This window comes from Oryza glaberrima, chromosome 1 (genome assembly GCF_000147395.1).
Source record: "Oryza glaberrima chromosome 1, OglaRS2, whole genome shotgun sequence".
NCBI lineage: Eukaryota > Viridiplantae > Streptophyta > Magnoliopsida > Poales > Poaceae > Oryza > Oryza glaberrima.
In genome coordinates this window covers 594,317-618,173 of record NC_068326.1, presented here as the reverse complement: position 1 = coordinate 618,173, position 23,857 = coordinate 594,317, and the positions used below count along the sequence as shown (strand labels likewise).

The window sequence follows — 23,857 nt, the reverse complement described above, 5'->3', positions numbered from 1 at the left end:
GCCCCTGTCTATGCTGCAAGCTCTTCCATTGTTTGGAGGCAATGAGAAGAGCGCCACGATACAAATGGTTGCAACTGAGCACGTAAAGTTTCTTCTACATAAGTTTTTGGTACCATCACACTTTCTCGAGAGAAAATTCAAGCTGATATAGAAGTTTCTTTGCTGAAAACATCTGAAATATGTAAGTGTGGTACTGCAGGTCTGAACTGCAGCTGCCATCGGCCATTCAAATGAACGCATTGGCATTGCAGTTCAATCCCCAGTGATGTTGCTGTGTCTATGATCTGTCGTCGTGATACATTATATTGCTTTCTTCTAGCTTCGCTATGATGTTCAGACAACTTGATTAGCTGCAGACTCGCTGATAATTAAGCAGCAGCAGTCAACAGTTGATGACAGAGAGCTAGCCTGGGCGAATGAACAAGATCCCCTCTCACTTGTTTATCAATTTATCAATTTCGTCACTTGTTTCAAGGAAACAAGAACAGAGGAATAATGCAAATGACTTCATTGAACATATAATATTTCTGCAGATGTATTCGATCGCTAATTGAAATCGAACACCCAATAGAACAGTAAAAGAAATTCATTGGAACGAAAATTACAGTGTTACTTAGGAAAGAAAGAACAACCGCCATTACAATGAATTACACATACTAACGAATTACTAACAAGTCAGTGATCAGCAGTGGAGTTATGAGTAGTAAGGTAGTGCATGCATGGCAGGCGATGGAGACGGCGGCGGCTAGCTGTTTGAGCTAGCTAGGACAGTATATACACCCCGGCCGGCGGCGCGTCTGCCGCTGCCGGTGGCGGAGGAGGAGACGGTGAGGCAGCTGGAGGCAGGGTGCCGTCCTCGTTGACGGCCCTGTGCGCTGCCGGCGGAGGAGGCGCCCGCTTCATCGACCTCGCCTCCACCTGCGCCTGCATCACCGCGCACAATATCAGGATCAACGCCGCCGCCGCCGCCGCCGCCGCCGCCGGCGTCGGCTTCTTCTTCATCATCATTTTGCTACCTGTATCTCCAAATCCAATCGAGCTTAGCTCCCTAGAGAGTAGAGACTGAGTATGAAGCAATGTGCAATGCCTTGTTATTTATATTTGCTCGCGCTCCTCTAAATTGTTTATTGATTGATTAGTTTGCAGCTGGCTGAAGTTTGATTGGATCGAAATGGCAGCTAAAAAAACGTGCGCGTTGTCGGATCTCAGCGCGTTTGAGTTTGACTGAGATATGATTGTATTGTGGTGCATGAACCAACCAGCGCTGCATCCGTCGCAACCTGTTTTTGGATTTGAACGACGTTGGAAACTTCTTTCCCATTAGCGATTCCAAGATGAACGTACGGCGTTGACTCGATCTCTCTTTTTGTATCCGCGGCAACAACCAGTGTATGACTCATGTCATCTGAGGCCCGTATTAATTTGGCCCGGTCACATGAGGCCCACTTGTATTTGTGGGCCCACGAGCCCACGGTAGGAGTCACTGCGCTAGTGCGCTCTCCTCTCTCGGGCAGAGGCAGCAACCAAGGAATGAAACTAGTTCATATTCATACCACTGATTCATCCATTTTATTTTACACCGTGCTTTACTAAACCCTAAACATGGTGAAGTTAACTACTCCCTCCTCCGTTCCATAAAAAGACAAACCCTGAGTTTCTGTGTCCAACTTTGACTGTTCGTCTTATATGAAAATTTTTTATAATTCGTATTTTCATTGTTGTTAGAAGATAAAATATGATTAATATTTTATGCATGACTTGTCTTTTTAATTTTTTTCATATTTTTTTCAAACAAGACGGACGGTCAAACGTTGGGCATAGAAATTAGGGTTTATTTTTTTTTTTTTTGGACGGAGAGAGTACATCTCGCTAGCTTGTCTGCTTGTGTAGTTGTGTGTGTGAGAGAGTGGGGTACAAATAGGGGTTTTTAACTATTTGCCACTTTTAGATTTGGCAAATAACTATTTGCCACTCCTATCTCAATGACATGTGGATCCACACGTTTTAAATGTGACAAATGGTTAAATATCTCGGTACAAATACCCCCGGGAAAGCAAGTTCCAACAAGCCACTGTACTGTACTGTGCTGTGCAGTGCTTTCGTAGGCTCCCATCGGATGGCCTAATAAGCCAAAGAAAAAGCCAAAATTTGAATTTTTGAGCTTAATTTTGAGATTGATTTTGAGATATTTTCAACGTAGTTTCTTTTTCAACATTGGCTTTTAAGTCACAAAGAACACATTTATAAAAGTTCTACCCACAAATTCATTTTTATTTCCTAATAAGCCGTTTTGGCTTATTAGGAAATAAGCCAAACGATGGGGACCGTATTCTCGTCACTGGAATCTGGGTATCTATGGTAATCTCTCAGTCCCCCATAAAAAATACGAACTAGACGTAACTCATTTTATTATAACAAATTTTAATTTGAAGAGAAATATATCCAGATTTATAATAGTAGAATATATCAAATCTATTAATATGTTGGTTTTTATAAGAAGAAATGAGTATTATTTTAGTAAGGTTTATAAAAACTTTAGTACTATCTCATTTCTAAAATAAGTGTAATACCATGACCGTATGTTTTATTTGAAAATTTATGAAAATTTTTTAAAAAAATAGTCACACATAGAGTATTATTCATCTTTTATCATCTAATAACAATAAAAATACCAATCATAAAAGTTTTAAATAAGATGAATGCTCAAACGTTGGGCATGAAAAATGCAAAACTATGCTCTCTCCATCTCATAATATAAGGGATTTTATAGCCTCGTCTTTTCGCTTATGCTTATACTTATCCGCCAAAATTTGAATTTTCAACTTGATTTGAAGGTTTTTCATCGAAGTTTATTTTTCAATATTTGCTTTTAGATCGCTAAGAGCACATATATAATAGTTTTGTTTATAAATTATTTTTTCGTTTGCAAATATGCCCAACCAATGGAGCCGTTATGTGGATGTGACACATTCTAGATGTCCAGATTCACTGTACTAGAATGTGTCACATCCACGTAATGAAGGTCTGTCTAGATTCATTGTACTGAAATGTGTTAAGCTCACACAAAATTCTTTATATGAGACGGAGGGAGTATTTATTTTAAGATGGAGTGAGTATTATTATTTTATTAAATTATGTATAGTCAGAAAGTACGGTAGAAGTCGTAAGCAATAAAAGTTGTCAGATTTTTCTCGAAGAACCAACAATATGTGTCAGTCATCGTAGCAGCAGAAGCTGGGTAGTCCTGACTTGAGTAGTCAAGTCACTGAGCAGTACTCCTTCCGTCCTAAAATAAGTGTAGTTTTACACTATTCACGTTCAACGTTTAATCGTTCATCTTATTTGAAATTTTTTTATGATTAATATTTTTATTGCTATTAGATGATAAAACATAAATAGTATTTTATGTGTGACTAAATATTTTTAATTTTTTCACAAATTTTTTAAATAAGACAGACGGTCAAACGTTAGGCATGAATGTCTACAGCTACACTTATTTTGAAACGGAGGTAGTACTCCTTAATAAAAAACGAATCTATAACTGGATACAACACATTTGTATTAGGTTGGTTTTTTATGAGACGGATAGAGTATTAAGTAGTAGTTGAATGACCACAAGGATAATAAAATATAAATTAAAATTAAACATTTTATATTAGTGAAATTTATTACTTACCATTTTACTATAGGAAATATTCGTCATAATTTTACTTTTTATATAGATATTAATTTAGATTTGATTGAGTTTTAGCAGTACTAATTTGTGTCAGTAAGTCCAGTCGGAACTAGAGCAAAGGAGCAAAGTAGAGTACTCCCTCCTTCCAAAAAAAAAAAAGTAAACTCTGGATTTTCGTGTCTAACGTCGGTTTTATATGAAATTTTTTTATAATTCGTATTTTCATTATTGTTAGGGCATCCACAATGTAGTGTAGAACTAGTCCATAAGCAATACAATATTATATTCAGCCACTTAACAATATTGTGAAACTAGTCCATAGCAAAGACATAACAAAAGTCACCCATAAGCATATGGCTGCCCATATAGAATAAAATATATTATTTGTCTCTACTTCCTCTCTCATTTTAATACTACTTACTACATATATATACATTGTGAATGTTACAATAGCTAAAACTCACATATGTAGGTCCCATGTATATGGACTACTTAGACCATATACATTAGTGTTTGCCCTTAGATGATAAAACATGATTAATATTTTATGCGTGACTTATCTTTTTAATTTTTTTTATAATTTTTTTAAATAAGATGAACGGTCAAATATTGGGCACGGAAACCAGGGTTTGTCTTTTTTTTGGACGAAGGAGTACGTGTCTAACCCACACAAAATTTGTGTAGGTTTGACACATCATAATTTGTGTCAGTAAGTCTAATCTATCTAAATTTATTCCACTAAAATTAGTCGTATTCAGTTGTAAATTCGTTTTTCGTGTAACGGAGGGAGTACGGGATAAGCTGGCAAGTGGTCTTTGGATTCCATGAAGCCTGCTGCCGCGTACAGTAGTCACTAGTGTAGTAGTGGCACTGAAACGACGTGTGCATGCTGATGCTGTCGCCGCATCCCATCCCAGTCCTTTTTTTTTTCGGGGACCCATCCCAGTGCTGTTGAATGGCGTCAATGGAGATTCACCGGAGAAACCAACAAGAGACCAGCCAGCCACTCATCTCTCTATATATACAGAAGACCGTGCCAGTCGGTTCTCTAGTTCTCTAAATTAAAGTAGGATTTGCAAGGGTAAGGAAAGAACATATAGTAGTAGGATGGACTCGTTTATATATAGGGGCTAGTAAATTTGTTGATCCATGCATGTAGATGTACACACCACAGCAGATGCATGATGCATGGTTGGCATAGATAAGAATATAGAGGCAGGGGCAAAGGAAGCATGAGCTTGTGGGAGTTGTAGGAATGGATGCGTAGAGAAAGAAATGAAATCTGAACCAGATTTGTGATTGATTCTTTCCTATGACGTCCATTCCAATGATTTCCAGTCGCTCCTTCCTTGGCCCAAACTGCTTCTTCTCTCCCCAACTCCCAAGGATGCATATTATACTCCTAGTACGAGTATTATATAGCTGATGATGCAGCCAAATTACTCATAATTTGCTCCTCCAGGTCGGCCACCGGATTCGTCGTCGTCGTCTCCATCCTCGGCCGGCTACGGTGGAGCTCCTCGATCGCCACATCCGACAGATATATAGCAGGAGGGCCAACGCTCGAGGGTCGTCATGCATCTTTCTCCTCTCCTCGCCGTCCCTACTGTGATTGATTCACCCATTTCTCTTTCTCTTCCTTGTTTGACATATCGATTCACCGGAATACGAATGTTTTCCACACTTTCCTTTTTTTTTTTCATTCACGGCTTGTTTTGTTTTAGATTGTACCTAATTTTTGCCATACCAAAATCTTGGTAAGTTTTATCACCTTAAATTTGGTAGTATTAAATTTAAACTATTCTAGCTAAAATTTGGTAGCAAACCAAACATGTGTTTGTACATGTTTGTCATTATTGAAGTTACCAAAATTTTGGTACTAGGACAAAAGTTGGCATGAAAAACAGAACAAGCTTTGCCCTCAGTTCTTATTATCAAGTTTGAAGATGCATATGTTCCGCGTATCCTTTTTACCAATTTTTTCTTGTTGCTACTCTTTGATGTGATGGCGTGGTTAGTCGTCCGTGATTAGCGCTGCAGCCAACTGAACCGTTTAAATCTGATCGTTTTGTGTTACTGCTGCTGCGTTTGCAACCAGCTGATTTTGATGTTCTCTGTCTGAGGTAGTAAAACTGATTTTTCGCACACTATGATTATGAGGAAATAAAGTGCTAATGAGTTTGGTCATCTTTGCTTGTAATATAGCACACACTCCGTTGCATATTATAGCACGATTTGATTTTTTTTCTTAGTTAAACTTTTTAAGTTTGACTATTTGATGTTATATGTGACCAAGAAAAAAAAATCGAAGTCTTGTAAACAAAGGGTGAATTTATACTACTACTAGTTTATCTTAAATGTGGCCCGTTTCTTCATTCGACGTCCAGGCCGAGTTAGGCCTATATACCATCAGATCTGAACGTATTGGCCCACTGGGCCTTGGTAAAGGATTCGTACACTTCATGATGCCAATGCCCTCCGTACAATGGGCTTGATCGGCAGATTGCTGCTGCTGCTAGCAAAATCGTTTTAAAAAGAAATATATAAACACTTGGCTTAACCAAAGGTTACTGAATAATGTTTATTACATTGTGATAACATTGGCCCCCTTTATTCAAAGGAAATTCATAGGAATTTTTAGAGGATTTTATTCCTATAGGAAATTTTTCTACAAAGCGCTTTGAATCAAAGGAATAAACCCTATGGAATCCTATGAAATTCATATGGAATGTCTCTTCCCATATAAGTTTTGGAGGAATTTTAACAAGAGTAAGAACCTCATGAAAGAAATCCTTTGAGTCTTTATCTCTCCTCAAATTCCTGTGTTTTTTCTATGGTCCAATCAAACGGTCATTCCTATGTTTTTCCTGTGTTTTGCAATCATCTATTTTACATTCACATTCATGTCAGAATTCTATGTTTTTCCTATTTCTTCATTTTTTCGTTCCTATGATTCAAAGGGGCTAAACGAACAGCTGAAGGGAAGTACTCGCCTTCACCTAGATGCACCTGAAACAATTCGCAGATGCCAAATTTTAGGGCCCCTTTGAATCACAGGAATAAAAAAACAGAGGAATAGGAAAAACATAGGATTCTGACAGGAACGAAAGTGTAAAACAAACACAGGAATTTGAGGAGAGATAAAAACTCAAAGGATTTCTTCCATGAGGTTCTACCTCTGGTTAAAATTCCTTCAAAACTTATATGGGAAGAGGCATTCCATAGGAATTTCATAGGGTTCATTCCTTTGATTCAAAGGGCTTTGTAGGAAAAATTCCTATAGAAATAAGATCCTCTAAAATTTCTATAAATTTCTTTTGAATCAAAGGGAGCCTAAGTTTAGCGAAACAGAGTACTCCCTCAAAGATACTGTACGTTTTGGACAATCTTTGAACTACGGAACATTTCTAAAATATCTGTCTTATATTTGTCTTAAGAGATATAGAGATCATATCTATAGATTAAACTTAAAAAGTATTCAATCTCAAAATATAATAATTTTTAGCTCTCAAGATTTGCCCTAAAATATAACAATTTCTCCGCGAACATTGTTTTCCCAACCAATCACAACCCTTCACCATTCACTTTTTCCACATACCTTCACTACTCAACCAATCACAACCCTCCATCATTCATTTATATCTACTTTCTTAATAACCGTGTTCAACTCTAAAAATACTTATATTCTAGGACGGATATAGTACCTTAATAAAATCATATATTTATTGATATTTCTGAATATACTATAAATAAAAAATAGATGTTAAAGTTTCAAAATTACGTCCTTAAAAAGATTACCTATCAACTTATCAAGATCAAGTAGTTAATGCTACTCAGTTTCAGAGTACTCCTAAATCGCTTACTACGCTATTTTAGAGCTCCCTCCGGCTATTAATATGTTACGATTTTTACACTAAATTAGTGTTAAGCATGTCATATACTAATGACCTCACCTGGGCGAGTGATTAGTTTGTTTTCTTAGATATTTAAAACAAGACAAATATATATTGTTTTCTATGAGAGTTTGCTGGCTAATCTGCGCGCATGCACCTTGATATATCTGTCTGTTTGTTTCGCTTGCTAGCTAGCTTTTCACAGAAAAGGACATGTGTGTAATGGTGCTCTCTGCAAGTGCACTACTAGTGCCAGCTAAGCTAACTGCAGTATAAAAACTTGCATGATAAGCAAGGTGAAGATCAACAAAAGCTAGCTGAAGAACATATTGGTAGTATTAAAATTAAACAACAAAATTAAAGGATGGATGTTGTTTACAATATATGTGCATTTGGTGTGGCTTGTGTAGCTCATCTATAAGCCAGCAGCAGGAGCAGGAGAATGTGAGGTTGATGGCCAAATAAACCTCTTTGTGTTGGCCAGAAAAAGTGCAAATTAACTTGAGCGGAGCCCCCACTACGCTTGATTAATTAATCAAACGGACCGATCAGGCAAAAGCTGAATCGAATACTACTGCTTAAGTAAGATAGGTAAAGCGGTTTAGCTAATAAAAGGCGTAAGTGGATAACGTTCAGATTATGCAGACATGACTACATGAGCCACGCTCATCTACACGCGGCTGTATACAAGCAACGGGTAGTAGTATTTTGTTTGAAATACCGTACTCTCCCCATTTAAAAATATAGCTATTCTTTTACGAATTTAGACAGTGTCATTTTCAATGTAGCTATTTCTGGTCTATATAGATTCGTAGAAAAAAAAAAAGCTTGATGATGATAGAAGGAGAATGTGTTTTGTGCAAGTTGAGAGTGATTATAGGCCACACCTTTGTGATTATAGGTCCCATTCTTTTCTGAATGGGATGCAGGTTTTTTCTCGATTTTCGTTAGCATATTTTTTAAACGATTAAATGGTGTGTATTTCACGTAGAAGTTGCTTTAAAATATTAAATGAATCTATTTTTAAAATTTATAATAATTAAAACTTAAGTAATCATACGTTAATGACTTTCTCATTTTATGTATGCCAACTTAATCTTTATTTGCATCAACTTTGAATATGGCCGACTCTCTTTGTTCTAAAATAAATCTAGGGGTATTTAACATAATATAGTATAACAAATTTAGATAGAAGGTATATAGATTCATTGTCTTATATTGTGTCAAATTCTCTGTAAGATTGATCTAGTATTTAGAATGGAGGGAGTACATGCGTGCTAAGGCTGTGCTCGCTCCAGCCGGTTGCCGATGCAAACAGTACGCACAGAAAACATAGCACTCCATTAGCACATAATTAATTAATTATTTGCTATTTTTTAAGTAAATAGATTAATATGATTTTTAAGTAACTTTTGTAATGAAATTTTTTTAAAAAAACACACCATTTAATTGTTTAAAAAAATATAAGTAAAGAGTTGGGAACCAGCTCTCGGGAACATAGCCTAAGTGATTTGTGGCTTGTTTGGCTGGGTAGCTATTAGCGAGAGAGAGAGAGGGGGGGTGAACAGAAGAGGCATGTTGCTACTTCTCTATCCCAAAATGTTTGACGCCGTTGACTTTTTTAAAAATGTTTGACCGTTCGTCTTATTCGAAAAATTTAAGTAATTATTAATTTTTTTCCTATCATTTGATTTATTGTTAAATATATTTTTATGTATACATATAGTTTTACACATTTCACAAAAGTTTATAGGGAAGGAGGGAGTATGTGTTTGGCAATTGGCACGGGATGGCAGTGTCGTCATCCGTGTCCACGCCAGCAGATGGCAACAATCCAAACTCTTGTGCATCCTATGCTCGGTTCGTTTGGTTGGTTCGTTCAGGCCGTTGGACACGTGTCCGTTCGTCGATGGAAAGTGGGCCCGACCAAGTGTCTGACGTAAGCAAAGTGTCTCTGGTCAGGCCTCATCATCGATCGATCGACGGTTGCTTGGTTCCGGTCTGCAAACGTAACCACCGCCTCTCACTCCTCTTCCTGCTTTATTCCCTCTCCTTTTTCTTTTCTCTATATCTTCTTTATTTCTTTCTTTCTGTCTTTCTCTCCTTACCTTTTTTTAACTGCCATTATTAGTTTTATTCATAGTATTAATCAATTAATTTATCCCCTTCATGTTTCATGACCACTCCACGTGTTAAACACTTCCTAATTAATTGCTGTACAACGTATCTTCTGAATTTGTCTCTGCACATAAACCTGTCCACGTACTCTGCAATTAACAATGTTCAGGCCTGATTGAGCTCTTCTATCTTTACCCCCACCGATGACCTAATTAAGGATGAACTCTGATTATATATAATTACTAGCTTATATACAGCTAGCACTAACTTGTTCGTTTGATCGATACACCGACAGATCGATGCACATAACAATATGTCTAATTAATTAATGGCAGCTAGTTATAAGTTTTGCATATGCCATCAGAGATGATCAGGAATTCAGGATTCAATTGATTTCATATCTGTACAATGTATTATTGTGCACAGAACTCATGGGTGCTATAGCTATATGCAGACATGATGAGTACTAATATAGTGGACAAGTACATGCTGCACTGCATCTGCATGTGTGCCCCTAATAACGTTATTATTCATCGTTTGCACAGTACATGGCATGATGATTTTTGTTTGCAAAGTACATTGTGAATGTACTCGTAATGCATGACACTGGAGGCACTCTCTCTGTTTCACTTTTGCCCTTTTCGTTTGGACAGCTGAATATGTCTGCAATGCAATGCAATCCTCTTGTCACACCTATCTATATCTTCAGGAGTGCATATACAGTGTGAGCTGATGACATACCACACTAGCACATCATTATTACTCACTCCGTGGCTCCGTCCCACAATAGTTATCATTTTAGATTGTTTAGGATAGATCAAGATTTAGTACAAAAGACTATAATACCTCTTATTGAATAATACATGATGAAAAATGTAATGGTTATTGAGGGTAACATGAGAAAAAGTTTAAATAGAAAGTGATTAATTGAACAACTAGGACTCCATAGTGATAAGTATTTTGGAACAAAATTTAAATCATAAATAAACAAGTATTTTGGAATAGAGGGATTATGTAACTGTGTTAATTCATTCTTCCTTACCAATTTCATTTTCTAAAACCCTGCCCTGTCCGAGGTAGCTAGAATTGATAGATCAATTGAACTTTTTTATAGCTATTTGTAGGTATAAATAAATAATGAATTAACTACTAGAGTTAAAAATTGCTTTAGGAAAGTATTCTAAGAAAATTATTTTTGCGCAAAATGTACCGCTTATGAACTTGAGAAGCGTGGAAACAAAAATATAAAATCTGGAATCAGAAAATAACAGGACCAGATCAGTGGCCTGATTTTAATTCACTTGCCCATGTACGGGAAACCGGCCGGCAAATATATAGTGCAATCAGCTTTTGCTTCATTTAATTGTGCGGGATTATTATTCCCCGTTTCCATGGGAATTGAACTTATATTCGAAAGAATTAGTTCTTTCATTTGCAATATTCCAATATGCAAACGCCTGTGTAAATGTCGGCCGATTATATATGTAAAGTAAAGTTGGTGATTAGGATGAAACTTGCTGTGTTAGGCATATATGCATGCCAAGAAAGAAAGTAAAGGAGGGAAGAGAAAGTAGGAAGAAAGCAAGGCTGCTTTGATTAACCAATCAGAGCCCACAGATCAGATTAGTTTATGAATTAAATAATGAATTAAACTTTGTGTGTGAGTGTGTTTGGAGTCTGATGGGGCATCATGTGATGGATAACTCTCAAGCCAAGGGACCAAAGCATCTCATCTAATCTCATCCATCCATTGCTAATTTGCTGCTGCTACTAACCTTTTTTTCCTTCTATTGCTTTGGCTTAACGACCACGCGAGCTATTCCCTCTCCTAACGCCGTTCCGTTTCCCCTCGCCGCCGCCGTCAACGGACGCCCGCCGACGGTTTCCGTTCCGCCGCCACGGCGTTACCAATTTCCTCTCCATTTCATCTTGCGTTTCGTACATAATTTGTTAATCGATCCGAGTCAAATTAGGAGTCTCGGTTAATTTGTAAGCTAAATTCAATGGAGAATGAGACTTTTCTTTTTTTTTCTTTTTGTTTATTGGAGCTGAACAATGAGACATTTTTTGCGTCCTGATGCGACGACGGTAGAATATTTTACATGTCAGCCCCAACTAGGCCGACCACAACGTTCTTATTTGCATAGGGGTAACATCTAGCGGAATATGGAACAGAATATGGAACAGTTACATATTATTATAAATTAATTAAATTTAATTATTAATATTAATGTAATTTAATCTGTGTCGCAAAATGCAGATCAGCAACTAAGCTAGTAGCTCAGTGGCTGGTACTGCTGGAGTAGCAGCAGGCAGTTTCCTCCTTGTTAGTCAACTTTGCCCTACTTAATTAAAACCAAGTTGTTTTTTAGTCGAGCAAAACAGAATTAAAAGAATGACGACGACTATCTTTAACTTCTTCTCTAGCTAGCTAGTCGCTTGCTCAGTTTGCAGCATGCAGCTCATGATTAAAGTTGTGTTTATATACATGTGGTTCCAAATGAATTTGGTTGTTAAGACTGTCACACATATACAGCTATTATGATTTATGAACAATGACCAAGGCAGAGCAACAAGGTGTGCTAATATCAAAGCCCGGCCTGGACTGAAACAATTTACTTGAAATTGAATTCTTAATTTGTCAGTTAGATCTGGCCGAGGCCATCTAATATATACAACTCCACTTTGTACTAGTCACAACTCAGCTTTATATACATGGGTCTACCTGAGGTCCAATTTGTTAATTAGCCTTGTGTATGCATACCCTGAGGCATCAGGCATGCTAGATACTAAGATTCTGGCATCACTAATTAATCCCATCGATCGAGATCATATATACAATATAATAGAGCAGCAGATTCTTAAATATTAAACCTATGTAGTAGAATAGTAATTAGTAAGATGATCTACTTGCATGGACTTGTAGTATATAGTATTATTATTATGTATGATCAGCAACGCAACCTGTATTGTATTATTTCTAAGAGGATTAATTAATTAGAAGTACCAAAGCATAATATATATATATATCAGTCGATCCACAATGTTGATGCATCGATCATGCTTACGCAACCAGAAGATCATACATAAAGTTGGAGCATTTCACACTATCTTATATAATATGTATATATAAAGCGTATCACGCAGCATTTGAAATTGGGATTATGAGCTGGGAACAAATTCTGTGTGCATGTTGCCCGGTGCTGGTACGGACACACGCACGCATGCACTGCTTTTTCCATGATTCTATCGCATCGTTATCTCGGGGATGATCAGCAAATGCTATTAACTTTTAATTTATGTATGTATGTCACTCATAGCCATTTCACAGCTTTTACAATAACAAGCTACAAACTGGTTATATGCTTGTCGAGAGAAATAAAATAATAATAATGAATGCCGGCTCTCGTGAAAGAGCTCGTTCATTGAATACACATGTGAGGGAAAGAGAGAAGAAAAAAAAGAACAATATTATAGCTCATCTGCTGTATATGTTAATGCTAATATAAGCTTGTAACTAACAGATGGAGAGTTCTTGTTTGTCGCATGTCGTAAACTTGAGACGATGGTTATGCAACTCTTTGTCAACTATGGATGGAGATTCACCAATAGACTGGAATAATGTTCTCCTTGTCCTGTTTGGTTTTCCTATAATTTGGTTTGGTGTGATTCGCTTTATTTTGGACTACACTTTTCTAGAGTGCTAGATTGTAATAATTGTTGTAGCTCTTTGGAGCAAAGGCCGGATGTTACTCATTCCATTATTAAAAAACAGTTGGCTTTATTATTAACTTGCTTTTATGTGTTTATTATCTCAACTTAGCTGGCAATAATAATGGCAGCAATACATCAGTTACTCCTGGTATCATCTTTGTATCATAATGAATATTTCTACCTTTTCCATTTCAAAATATGTTGATTTCCACCGTTTAAAATTTGTCACGGAATAAGTTAATTTATAACCCCTTACTTACTATTGTCAAGAACTTTATCCCTTCAATATCCGTACTTATATTAACCATCAACTATTTTCTATTGATTATGGGAACTTGTTTTTCCTTGATACTAACTTTCTCTTAGAATAGTACTAATGGATTATTTTGGGACAGAGGGACTATTACATTAGATAACATATTCAATGTTCACGCTGTTTCAGAAAAAGAAAAGTCAGGCCTGTAAAAACTGAAGCAACAAGGAGTGGCTATTACATTAGTAAAACTAATCAGAAGTATAGCACAAGTAATCATTTGCATGCGATTGATTAATCAACATCACCCTTGATTTGTCCTCTGTTTTAATTTCTTCTCACAACCTAACAAATCAGTGTGCTTGCGTAGGTGCGTGCGTGCGTCTACAATCTCCTGAAAATCTGCTGATATGCGCCGTAGCAGTACAAGTACTTTGGTCGATCGATGAGGACAAAAGATAAACAGATTGATTAAGCGAGTAATTAATTAAAGCAACGAACAACATGCACTAGCTATGCTACTACCTGCATTATTGCCATGTCCAGATTATCTTTTACTTGCTTTCAGTTGGCGGCCTTCTTCCGATCTGTTGGGTCCTAGCAAATAGCTAGTGAGGTCAGAGCTAAACCAAACTAATTGTACTGAAAAATGGTACTAGTATTAATTTGATTCAACTTGACAACATTTTGGAGATCCCTCTATCGTTGGCAACTTGACAATATGCTGTCTGAAAATTAGAATATATAAAGTATTATTCAGGGTTGAGAGTGCATAGGTGTCCATGAGATCAACAGCTGGAAATGATGTACAGTACGATTTAAACGGTGTAGTGTTCTCGATCGATCGTGATTCATGAGTTAGCAACTGAATTTTTTTTTTGTTTGAAGAAAAAAGACAGCTAGAGTGCTAGACGAGAATGAGAGATTGGATCTGCAGCTGATCAGACTACTACTGCACGTGCAATCCATTAATTAATTCGTTTCGATCCTGATTCCTTAATCAGTTTCATTCCTCGATATCATATAACCATAAACTAATTGATTCTCGTTTACTCAAGTCGATCAGAGACCATGATATATGAATTAGCCTGAAGTTTTAAGTGGCCGCACCTGAAGAATGCAGGAGTTATCAGTGGTGGAAACTGGAATCCGTCAGCTTAATTAGCTGGTTTGATCACATATAATCAATTCACAGAATCACAGATAACATACATACTGAAGCCTATAAATAGAGAAAAATGAAATCCTTCATAACTGCCAGGATATGATCCACTAATAAACGATTACAAGATCCTTTTTTTTTTCACTTTGCAATAACTTGCAGGCTTTAATTTCCTACCTCATTCTGTCACAACTCACAACTGCATCAGCACACACACAATTAATGTAGTACAGTGCAGATCAATCCTGAAGCTTATTACAGTCGCTTTCAGTAGGGTTGAGTTTGACGATGACAACAACATCATAATCAGCTAGCATCACCGACGATCACACACATATACACAGCCACACGATCCATCTGCAAATAGTTTCACGACTTGTTCATGACACTTAACAATTAAGTAGTAACACGCATGCATATTACTACTAGCAGTATAACGATGACACACATATACGTGTCTCTCTCTTGTGTGCGACGAGGTCACTGTCGAGCTAGCAAACGTGTCGTGAGTTTTGTGATGGGTTAGCAAGCTTATAGCTTGGGTTAACGTCATTAAATGGTGGAATATAATCGTCGGTCGGCGACAGTATGAGGAGGAGGTTGCTTGACAGTGCTCTCGCAGATCATTCCATCATGCATCCATCCATCCATGAATCATTCACCAAGTACTTAGTCTACTAGTTTTATTGTACTACCCGTTAATTTCTTTCCTTGATCTCCTTGTCAACTTGCCGTCTTAGCTAGTCCAGGGTTTACCAAATCATATCATAGGAAGCTTCAATTTAATTTCTTCTTTGGAAGAGAGAGAGGAGATAGTGTTAATTTGTGGATGCTCTTTATAACATGTAACTGATGATTGAGGTAATTGATTATGCACCTGATCTAGATACATGTACAGCTAACCTTTGACTAGTTCTGGTTCTGGGTATCCTCTGTTATGTCATCTTCACCTCCATTTGGCTTTATTTCTTATCTTTTAAGACCTCTAAGATGAGGCTGTGGCGTTACTCACGTTTTAAACCTTGTAATAGGGTTCAACAATAAATAAGTAACGGATTTTCACGCGTAAAATTGCGCGGGAGAATAAATTTTAAAGTACAGATAGATTTGATATACAGCACATACCAATAGTTCGGTATATTGTACGTGATTGCATTCTTATATTTATAATAAGTTTACGATATTACAATAACATTTGTCGAGACATATCTATGTACTCCTATACCATGTGCTTCATTTTCAAACTCACCTTTTGAGGAAAAAGATAGATATCCCAAATTTTAAAATTTAGTTGAACCTCATATTAAAACGTTAAATATTTATAATCAACATAGATGATAAGAAAGTGAAAAGAATTGACAATAACTCGATACTGCAAAAAAGATAATGTTCATCAAAAGAAGAAAATAAATGCGAAGAAAATAACGGAACGGAAGGGGGGTGACCCCGCCGTCGCCGTCGCCGTTAACCATGGTGTGGTGGTCGTCTTCTTCCTCAATAAGAAGGCGATGGATTGAGCCCCCACCCTCTCCTCTCCTCCCTGCTTCTCTCTCTCTCTCTCTACCCAGCGAGCAAGAGAGAGAGACAGGGCAAGGAAGAAGGAGGAGACCAACCCTAGCTAAGCCCCTCCCTCCTCTACGCTCTACTGCACAGGAGAGGAGGAGATGGAGTCGCCGCCGACCGCCGCCGCCGCCGCCGCCGCAGCCGAGCGACCGTCCGAGGCAGCCGCGCTGCGTGCGCTCGTGGACCGCGTGCGCGCCGGGGATGTGGAGGCCGCGCGCGAGGTGCGCCGCCTCACCCGCTCCTCCTCCAGGCACCGCCGCAAGCTCGCCGCCGCCGTCGAGCCCCTCGTCGCCATGCTCCGCTCCCCCGCCCCCGACGCCGGCGAGGCCGCGCTCCTCGCCCTCCTCAACCTCGCCGTCAGGGACGAGAGGTGAACCAACCAACTCTTCCCCGCCTAATCTTTCTCTGATTGAAAAGAAAGAAAAACAACAGTTTTTGACATATTTCCCTTTTGCTCTAAATTCGGTAATCTTTGCCGCTTTGGGTGCAATCACTTTGGTAAAATTTCGAAAGTTTGATCCTTTTCTCGCTCAATTCGATAGTCTCCTCTCAGATTGCTTGGCTATTTCGATGCACGCCTATAGAATCATACGAAAAGTTTCAGATTTTTATCGCTTAAAGTTAAATCTAATCTATCAGACCACTGCTTAGCTTAGTCCCCAGCTATTGAACTGGGTTTCTTATTAGGATGCTTCGTTTCGATTGGCTAATCATGGCGGCTAACCAGGCTGATTCTTTCTGTTTGGACTTCGGATCGATCAATAGATGAGGATAAATTAAATTCGCTCTTCTGTGGTCCTCCACTGTACTGCAAGATTGCAGAGTTGTATCGTTGGGCTAACCTTAAATTCTGCACCCTACCATCGTTGCTAAATCTGTAGTAATTCTGTAATTTGGGATTAGTTTTACCATAACCAGTCCTTTAAGTTTTTGCTACTTGGTGGTATAGAATATATTCCCAAGCATATTCTAAGAAACTTGAGCAGGATAACTTCGCACCCGATTTCTGGCTACTCATCAGCATCATCAATTAGGTCATCCAAAAGTAAGGTATCCTATTGCTTTTCTAGACGCCCGTGGAATCGCAAATTATTTGCTGTTGCCAAAGAGATTTTTGTTCCGATGACCCTTCAACTAATCTTTTCGATCCCTAGAATGTGTTTAGATTTCTTTGGAAATGGCAACACGAGGAAAGCAAAGAAAACGGTCGGTTAAGATGTTGGGGGAAACAGTTGGTCTGATTTGGAAGCTGACCTAAGGCTGCCAACCACCTTTGCCCTGGTTGGCTGCTTCTAGGAAAAAAAAATCTAACATCAGGAAGCTGGAAAACCAGTTTTTCTTTGTAAATCTGCCTAATATTTCTCCCCTCTTTTCAACTGCTGTTGGTCAAGATAATCCAATTATCTCATACTTGCTTTCGGAATTTTGTGCCAATACCAATTCAATGACCTAATTGTTTTGAGACATATCCGAGCATGTTGACCTCATGGTTCATCAACTTGGTACTTGGTAGGCCTCATACCAACCTGTGGCTGAAAGTGAGGCCAGACAAATTTGGTGCCGTATACCAGAACTGTCTCCTTCTTACGTCCCTTTCCTTTTTTTCTCAATTTCTAATGGTAAAACAAGGACGGATAAGTGGTAAATTCAGCTGCACACAGTATGGTGTTCTGATAACTCTTTGTCAAGAATCTGATTGCTTGTATCAACTGCCAGCCTGCCACTGGTTCTAGTGGGACCAACTGTTCCAACAGTTAGAGAATCAAGTTCCTGTCTTCAGATCGTATCTAGTACTAGTACATCCCAAGATGTCGCACTTTCTGAGCACCAGCAGAGAAGGGATAAGGATTTTTAAGACTCTGAATTTTATCAATACCTCATGTACCTTGCCTCTGGAGTCTGGACATGTATGGGCTGTGTATCACTTTGTTGGTGTATCTGCCCATGTCTCACAGTTATGGCATATTTCCAGAACATAAATTAGACGTTAAGTAGTAATGTTCAAACCGGCAACATTTATAATATCTCATCATGGCGTCCATATGGGTTCAAGATTCACATTTAAAACTTTTAATGCCCTTTGGGGAGCTATCCTAGTATATGCGGAACCTTTTAATTTATCTAGCATAACTGCTCTGAATGTGGATTGGCTTGACATTGTTTTGTTAGTCTAGTGGTGAACTGGCAACACTCAATGTGGACCTTGTACTCTGCTCTCGGTTTTTTATCTATCTATGACATTGACACTACATGGGTAATGTGGTCTTTCTGGATAGGAAACCTCAGATGTCTTTATGTGCTGAATGTTTACAGTGGAGATGATTTACTATCCATTTTGGTCAGTGGTTTAGTTATGTGTACCTGTGTACACCTTTTCTTCTCTATCTTAATGAAATGATACGCAGATCTCCTGCGTGTTCTAAAAAAAATGTGTACCTGTAACACTTAGTTTGCTGAGAAGTGGGAACTGTCTGTAATCTCCTGTTTCTAAATTGCGATTATTTTATCTTATGCAGGAACAAGACCAAGATAGTGGATGCTGGAGCACTGGAGCCACTGCTGGGTTATTTGCAATCAAGTGATCTGAACTTACAGGAGTACGCAACTGCTGCCCTTCTTACACTCTCAGCCTCATCTACAACTAAACCAATTATAAGTGCTTCTGGAGCAATCCCACTGCTGGTAAAGGTCCTAAAAGAAGGAAATTCACAAGCCAAGAATGACTCAGTGATGGCCCTTTACAACCTCTCCACGGTTACAGATAACCTCCAGACGATCCTTTCTGTTCAACCTATCCCCTCTTTGATAGAGTTACTGAAGGGTGGAAAGAGATCATCCAAAACAGCTGACAAGTGTTGTGCCCTCTTGGAGTCATTGCTTTCCTTCGATCAAGGACAAGCAGCTTTGATTTCTGAGGAAGGTGGAGTGCTCACCATTGTGGAGGTACTTGAGGAAGGGTCCCTTCAAGGTAGGGAGCATGCGGTGGGAGCTCTACTAACTATGTGCGAGAGTGATCGCAATAAATATAGAGATATCATTCTAAACGAGGGGGCAATTCCTGGTCTTCTTGAACTCACAGTCCATGGTACACCCAAGTCCAGAGTGAAGGCTCATGTTCTTCTTGACTTGCTGCGCAACTCGCCATATTCAAGATCAAAGCTGCCGGCAGACACACTCGAGAACATTGTAAGCAACATTGCTTCACAGATAGATGGCGAGGACCGCGGTGGGAAAGCTAAGAAGATGCTTGCTGAGATGGTGAAGGTTAGCATGGAGCAAAGCTTGAGGCATTTGCAGCGTCGAGCTTCTTTTGCATGATCAGGTGATTGGCACATTTTGCAATGGAAGTAGACATAGTGGAAATAATGAGTTTGCTGGTGATGCCGGTCCAGGCCTTGACAGGACCGAGTGACTGGTTTGAGCGCTCATATACTTAAGCTGTTGAAGTAGTAGTTCCTTTTCCATTTCAAACTTGTGTGTTCTGAACAAGAACATTTTTTTCTTCTGTTTCTCATGTGCCCTTCCTGCACTTTGTGCATGAAAGACCCCAAAAAAAGCAAAAGAAAGAAAACAAAAAAGAAAGACATATCCTTTGAGGAATGGACTGTACATGATATAAAGTAAAGATCCCATTCTTCATGTCTGGATAAGCTGTGCTCTTTTAGTCTCTGTGCTGAATACTTCATTTCTGTTCATATTATGGTGTTTACTGACCAAATGTCTTCTCTTTGGCCTAACAAGGTAATCAGTGACCTTTTTCTTGTCAGGGTAATAAGCTTCTGACTATGACTACCAAATTTCTGACTTCAGAGTAGGCATGCTGTTGGCCTAACTGTTTAGTGTTTTTGGACTAGATATTAGACTGAACATTGAACAATTACTTGCACGTCGTTTGTACTTGATATTGGTGTGCCATTTCTTGATTTTGTCAGGCTGCAATCAAGACCTTGACTTAGCCAAAACAAAAAATTTCACGCTGTCACATCGAATGTTTGGGCACATGCATGAAGTATTAAATGTAGGAAAAAAAATTACACATATTGCGTGTAAATTGCGAGATGAATCTTTTTAGCCTATTGCGTCATTATTTGACAATGTGGTGCTACAGTAAACATTTGTTAATGACGGATTAATTAGGCTTAATAAATTTGTCTCGCAGTTTCCTTGGCGGAATCTGTAATTTATTTTGTTATTGGACTACGTTTAATACTTCAAATATATGTCCATATATCCGATGTGACAACGAAACCTAAAAATTCTCCCCAACTAAACAAGGGCTTAACCTCACTGGACATTCAGAAAATTCATCATCTACTACTATAAATCACTTTGACCATCTATCTGGAAGATTGTTTCAGACAGTACAGCTTTGGAAGCATCCGTGCTAATGATGATAGATCCTTTTCGTTGTGTGTAAAAAGCCTTTTGACTCTCATTGGCCGGCCTGATTAGGAGTTGATGATGACTAATCTGACCATAATAAAGACTGCCCAATTATGGCTGCTTCCTTTGCGTCTCAAAGGGAGATGTCTCCCATCATAGCTTGATCATGCACAACCTTTGTTTGTTACGTTATCCATTGCAAAATCGTACACCGGAAATATTTCTTTTTTGCGTTCGATTCTTCTGCACGCCTCATTTGGCATCGCATCTGATTGCCCTGTAGATTTTGCACCGACGACGTTTTTATCGGAGAGAGAATATGCCAGTGTCCGACAGTAATCGGACACTCACGCAGCTTGAACAAGACGAATGCTAGGCTGCTACCTGATGTTCTCAACAGGAGAAACAGAGTTTCTTTCAGACATTATCAAAGCAGGATAAATTAGATGATCTTTAATTATGTTCTGCGGTAGAGATGACAAACTTTGAGCAAGATATAATTAAAACTGGTAGAAGTCTGAATTTTGTACTACACAGAAAACGGAGATTGGACTAACTGAATGATCAACCGCTTATGGTTTGATGAAACAAGAAGTGGGGGAGCACACAAAGCGAGTCAATTCGAATAATTCAGTTGATTCAGTAACAAGAGCAGTTTCCCATTCAGTTTTGACACGCCAAGAGTGTGCAGGTGATTGCAGTTAACACTACCAGTCGAGCGCATTACATATGGTCCAAGAAGATTAACCGCCCGGTCAGAGTGAGATACTAATTAATACTGAAATGACAACGGATCATGCCGGGAAGAAAGTCGACGTCGTCGTGGTTGGCAACGTTGACGGCGAGCACGTCGGAGTAGAGCAAGCTCGCCATAATCTGCACGAGGAGGCGGCGGCGGCGGCTGACCATCATGCCACCAGAGGCCTACCCATTGGCTTTCTCATACGAGAGGTAGGTACATATAATGTCTGCAAATTTATGATTAATTGATACACATAAAACCCTTTGCATGAATTGAATTGAACCGATGAATGGATGGCAATGGCGATGGAGCAGGTGATGGTGGAGGGGTTGGCGTCGTTCTTGGTGGTGTTCTGGTCGTGCGTGGCGGCGCTGATGCAGGAGATGTACGGGACGCTGACGTTCCCGATGGTGTGCCTGGTGGTGGCGATGACGGTGGCGTTCGTTCTCAGCTGGCTCGGCCCGGCGCACTTCAACCCGGCCGTCACCATCACCTTCGCCGCCTACCGCCGCTTCCCGGTCTGGCCCAAGCTGCCGCTCTACGTCGCCGCCCAGCTCGCCGGCTCGCTCCTCGCCTGCCTCTCCGTCAACGCCGTCATGAGGCCGCGCCACGACCACTTCTACGGCACGGCGCCCGTCGTCGTCCACGGCACCCGCCTCCCCTTCCTCATGGAGTTCCTCGCCTCCGCCGTCCTCATGATCGTCATCGCCACCGTCGCCACCGACGGCACAGCGGGGAAGACGGTGGGAGGGATCGCCATCGGAGCGGCGGTGGGAGGGCTGGGGCTGGTGATCGGGCCGGTGTCGGGAGGGTCGATGAACCCGGCGAGGACGCTGGGGCCGGCGATCGTGCTGGGCAGGTACGACGGCGTGTGGATCTACGTGGTGGCGCCCGTCGCCGGGATGCTGGTCGGCGCGCTCTGCAACCGCGCCGTCAGGCTCTCCCACCGCATCGTCGCCTTCCTCTGCGGCACCTCTGTTGGGATCGCCGGCTCGCCCTAGCTACCACACTAGAGCTTAGCCCTCCATATATATATCCACAGAATAATTCGCCTCCATTATGATAGCTGCATGAACACGACGAGCATCGCTGCACTGAAATTGTTTTGGACCAACCAATAGAGATTTTCCATCCCAATACGGCCCAATTTTGCATCGCACGTTTATTCACAGAATAAGTCTAATTTATATTCCTTATATTTACGTCTCATTACGAGTGGGCCCGGAGACGATCGGAATTGTGTTAACATGGCCAAAACTACCGTCCGCAAATAATATGGGCCTTCGCAGAGGCCCAAGTTCTCGTCTTGGCCCAGTGGACGCACCATATTTCAACGGCCCAGATTGCATCGAACATACAAATAGGACTCTCTTGTCCATTTCCACATTTGAACAGTGATTTCGTCTTCGCCCAAAACCCTAATCCCTCTTTCTCTTCTCGCACCGGCGCCATGACGCTCTATGATTTAATAATGTTGTGCTACATTAAACATTTGCTAATGACGGATTAATTAGACTCAATAAATTTGTCTCGCAATTTACCGACGGAATCTGTAATTTGTTTTGTTATTAATCTACGTTTTATACTTCAAATGTGTGCCGACATATTTGATGCGACACTTCAAAAACTTTACACTACTAAATCTAAAGAACCCCTTAGTACAAGTCCAAGAGGCGACCGTCTCAGATGAGAATAACGAGAGATTGATATCTCCCCTTTGCCTCCCCTGTAGAGATGAAAACGGTACGGAAACTTTCCGGATTTCGGACTTGTTTTCGGAAACAGAACCCGTCGGTCGGAATTTTTTGGAAACGGAAACAAATTCGGAAATATTTCCTCGAAAACGGAATCGAATATGATAAGGGCAGTTTCCGTCGGAACTCGGAATCCGTCGGAATCTTTCTAGAAACGAATTCGGAAATTTTCCGGAAACAAATTCAGGTTTTTTTCTCGGAATCGGAAACAAAAAAATTCTCATATACAACTGATTAGCTTAAGCCTTTAATATTCTAAATGTTTAGATTTATCTATTGAGGTGTTTAATTAAATAAAGATATTTTTAGTCCAATACTTTAGATTTTATTTTCCTAATTATTTTTTTTATTTATAGATGAATATAGCTCTTTTTCTCAAGAAAGTAAAGTGCACAACTAGTTATATTATTATTAATTGATAAAATATAGAAATATTGATTTATTGTTTTAGAAAAAATATTTAGCTGCATCTTTTCATTAAGGGCTTTTTAATTAGACAAATATCCGTTACCGTATTTGCTTCGATTCGTATTCGTTTCGTTTTTGTATTCGATAATATTCGATTGTGTTTTCATATCTGAGGTTTTCAATTTCGATTC

The 23,857-nt window shown here is 39.4% G+C and overlaps 2 protein-coding genes across 2 annotated transcripts; both read left to right on the top strand.

The window, feature by feature from the left end:
- The first annotated feature begins 16,348 nt into the window (after nt 1-16,348).
- On the top strand, nt 16,349-20,029 carry LOC127760697 (U-box domain-containing protein 4). Its single transcript, XM_052284996.1, has 2 exons — nt 16,349-16,749; nt 18,896-20,029. Exons 1-2 carry the CDS (start codon nt 16,481-16,483, stop codon nt 19,695-19,697), a joined length of 1,071 nt encoding a protein of 356 aa, XP_052140956.1. The 5' UTR covers nt 16,349-16,480; the 3' UTR covers nt 19,698-20,029.
- A 1,454-nt stretch (nt 20,030-21,483) lies between these two features.
- LOC127760700 (aquaporin NIP4-1) lies at nt 21,484-22,641 on the top strand. Its single transcript, XM_052284998.1, has 2 exons — nt 21,484-21,713; nt 21,819-22,641. Exons 1-2 carry the CDS (start codon nt 21,546-21,548, stop codon nt 22,503-22,505), a joined length of 855 nt encoding a protein of 284 aa, XP_052140958.1. The 5' UTR covers nt 21,484-21,545; the 3' UTR covers nt 22,506-22,641.
- The last annotated feature ends 1,216 nt before the right edge of the window (nt 22,642-23,857 follow it).

Excerpts from the sequence above, each read along its gene's own strand:
- LOC127760697 (XM_052284996.1), top strand. The coding sequence starts at position 16,481 with ATGGAGTCGCCGCCGACCGCCGCCGCCGCCGCCGCCGCAGCCGAGCGA. Across the intron at positions 16,750-18,895 it reads CTCGCCGTCAGGGACGAGAG|GAACAAGACCAAGATAGTGG; the intron begins GTGAACCAACCA and ends TATCTTATGCAG.
- LOC127760700 (XM_052284998.1), top strand. The coding sequence starts at position 21,546 with ATGACAACGGATCATGCCGGGAAGAAAGTCGACGTCGTCGTGGTTGGC. Across the intron at positions 21,714-21,818 it reads TTGGCTTTCTCATACGAGAG|GTGATGGTGGAGGGGTTGGC; the intron begins GTAGGTACATAT and ends GCGATGGAGCAG.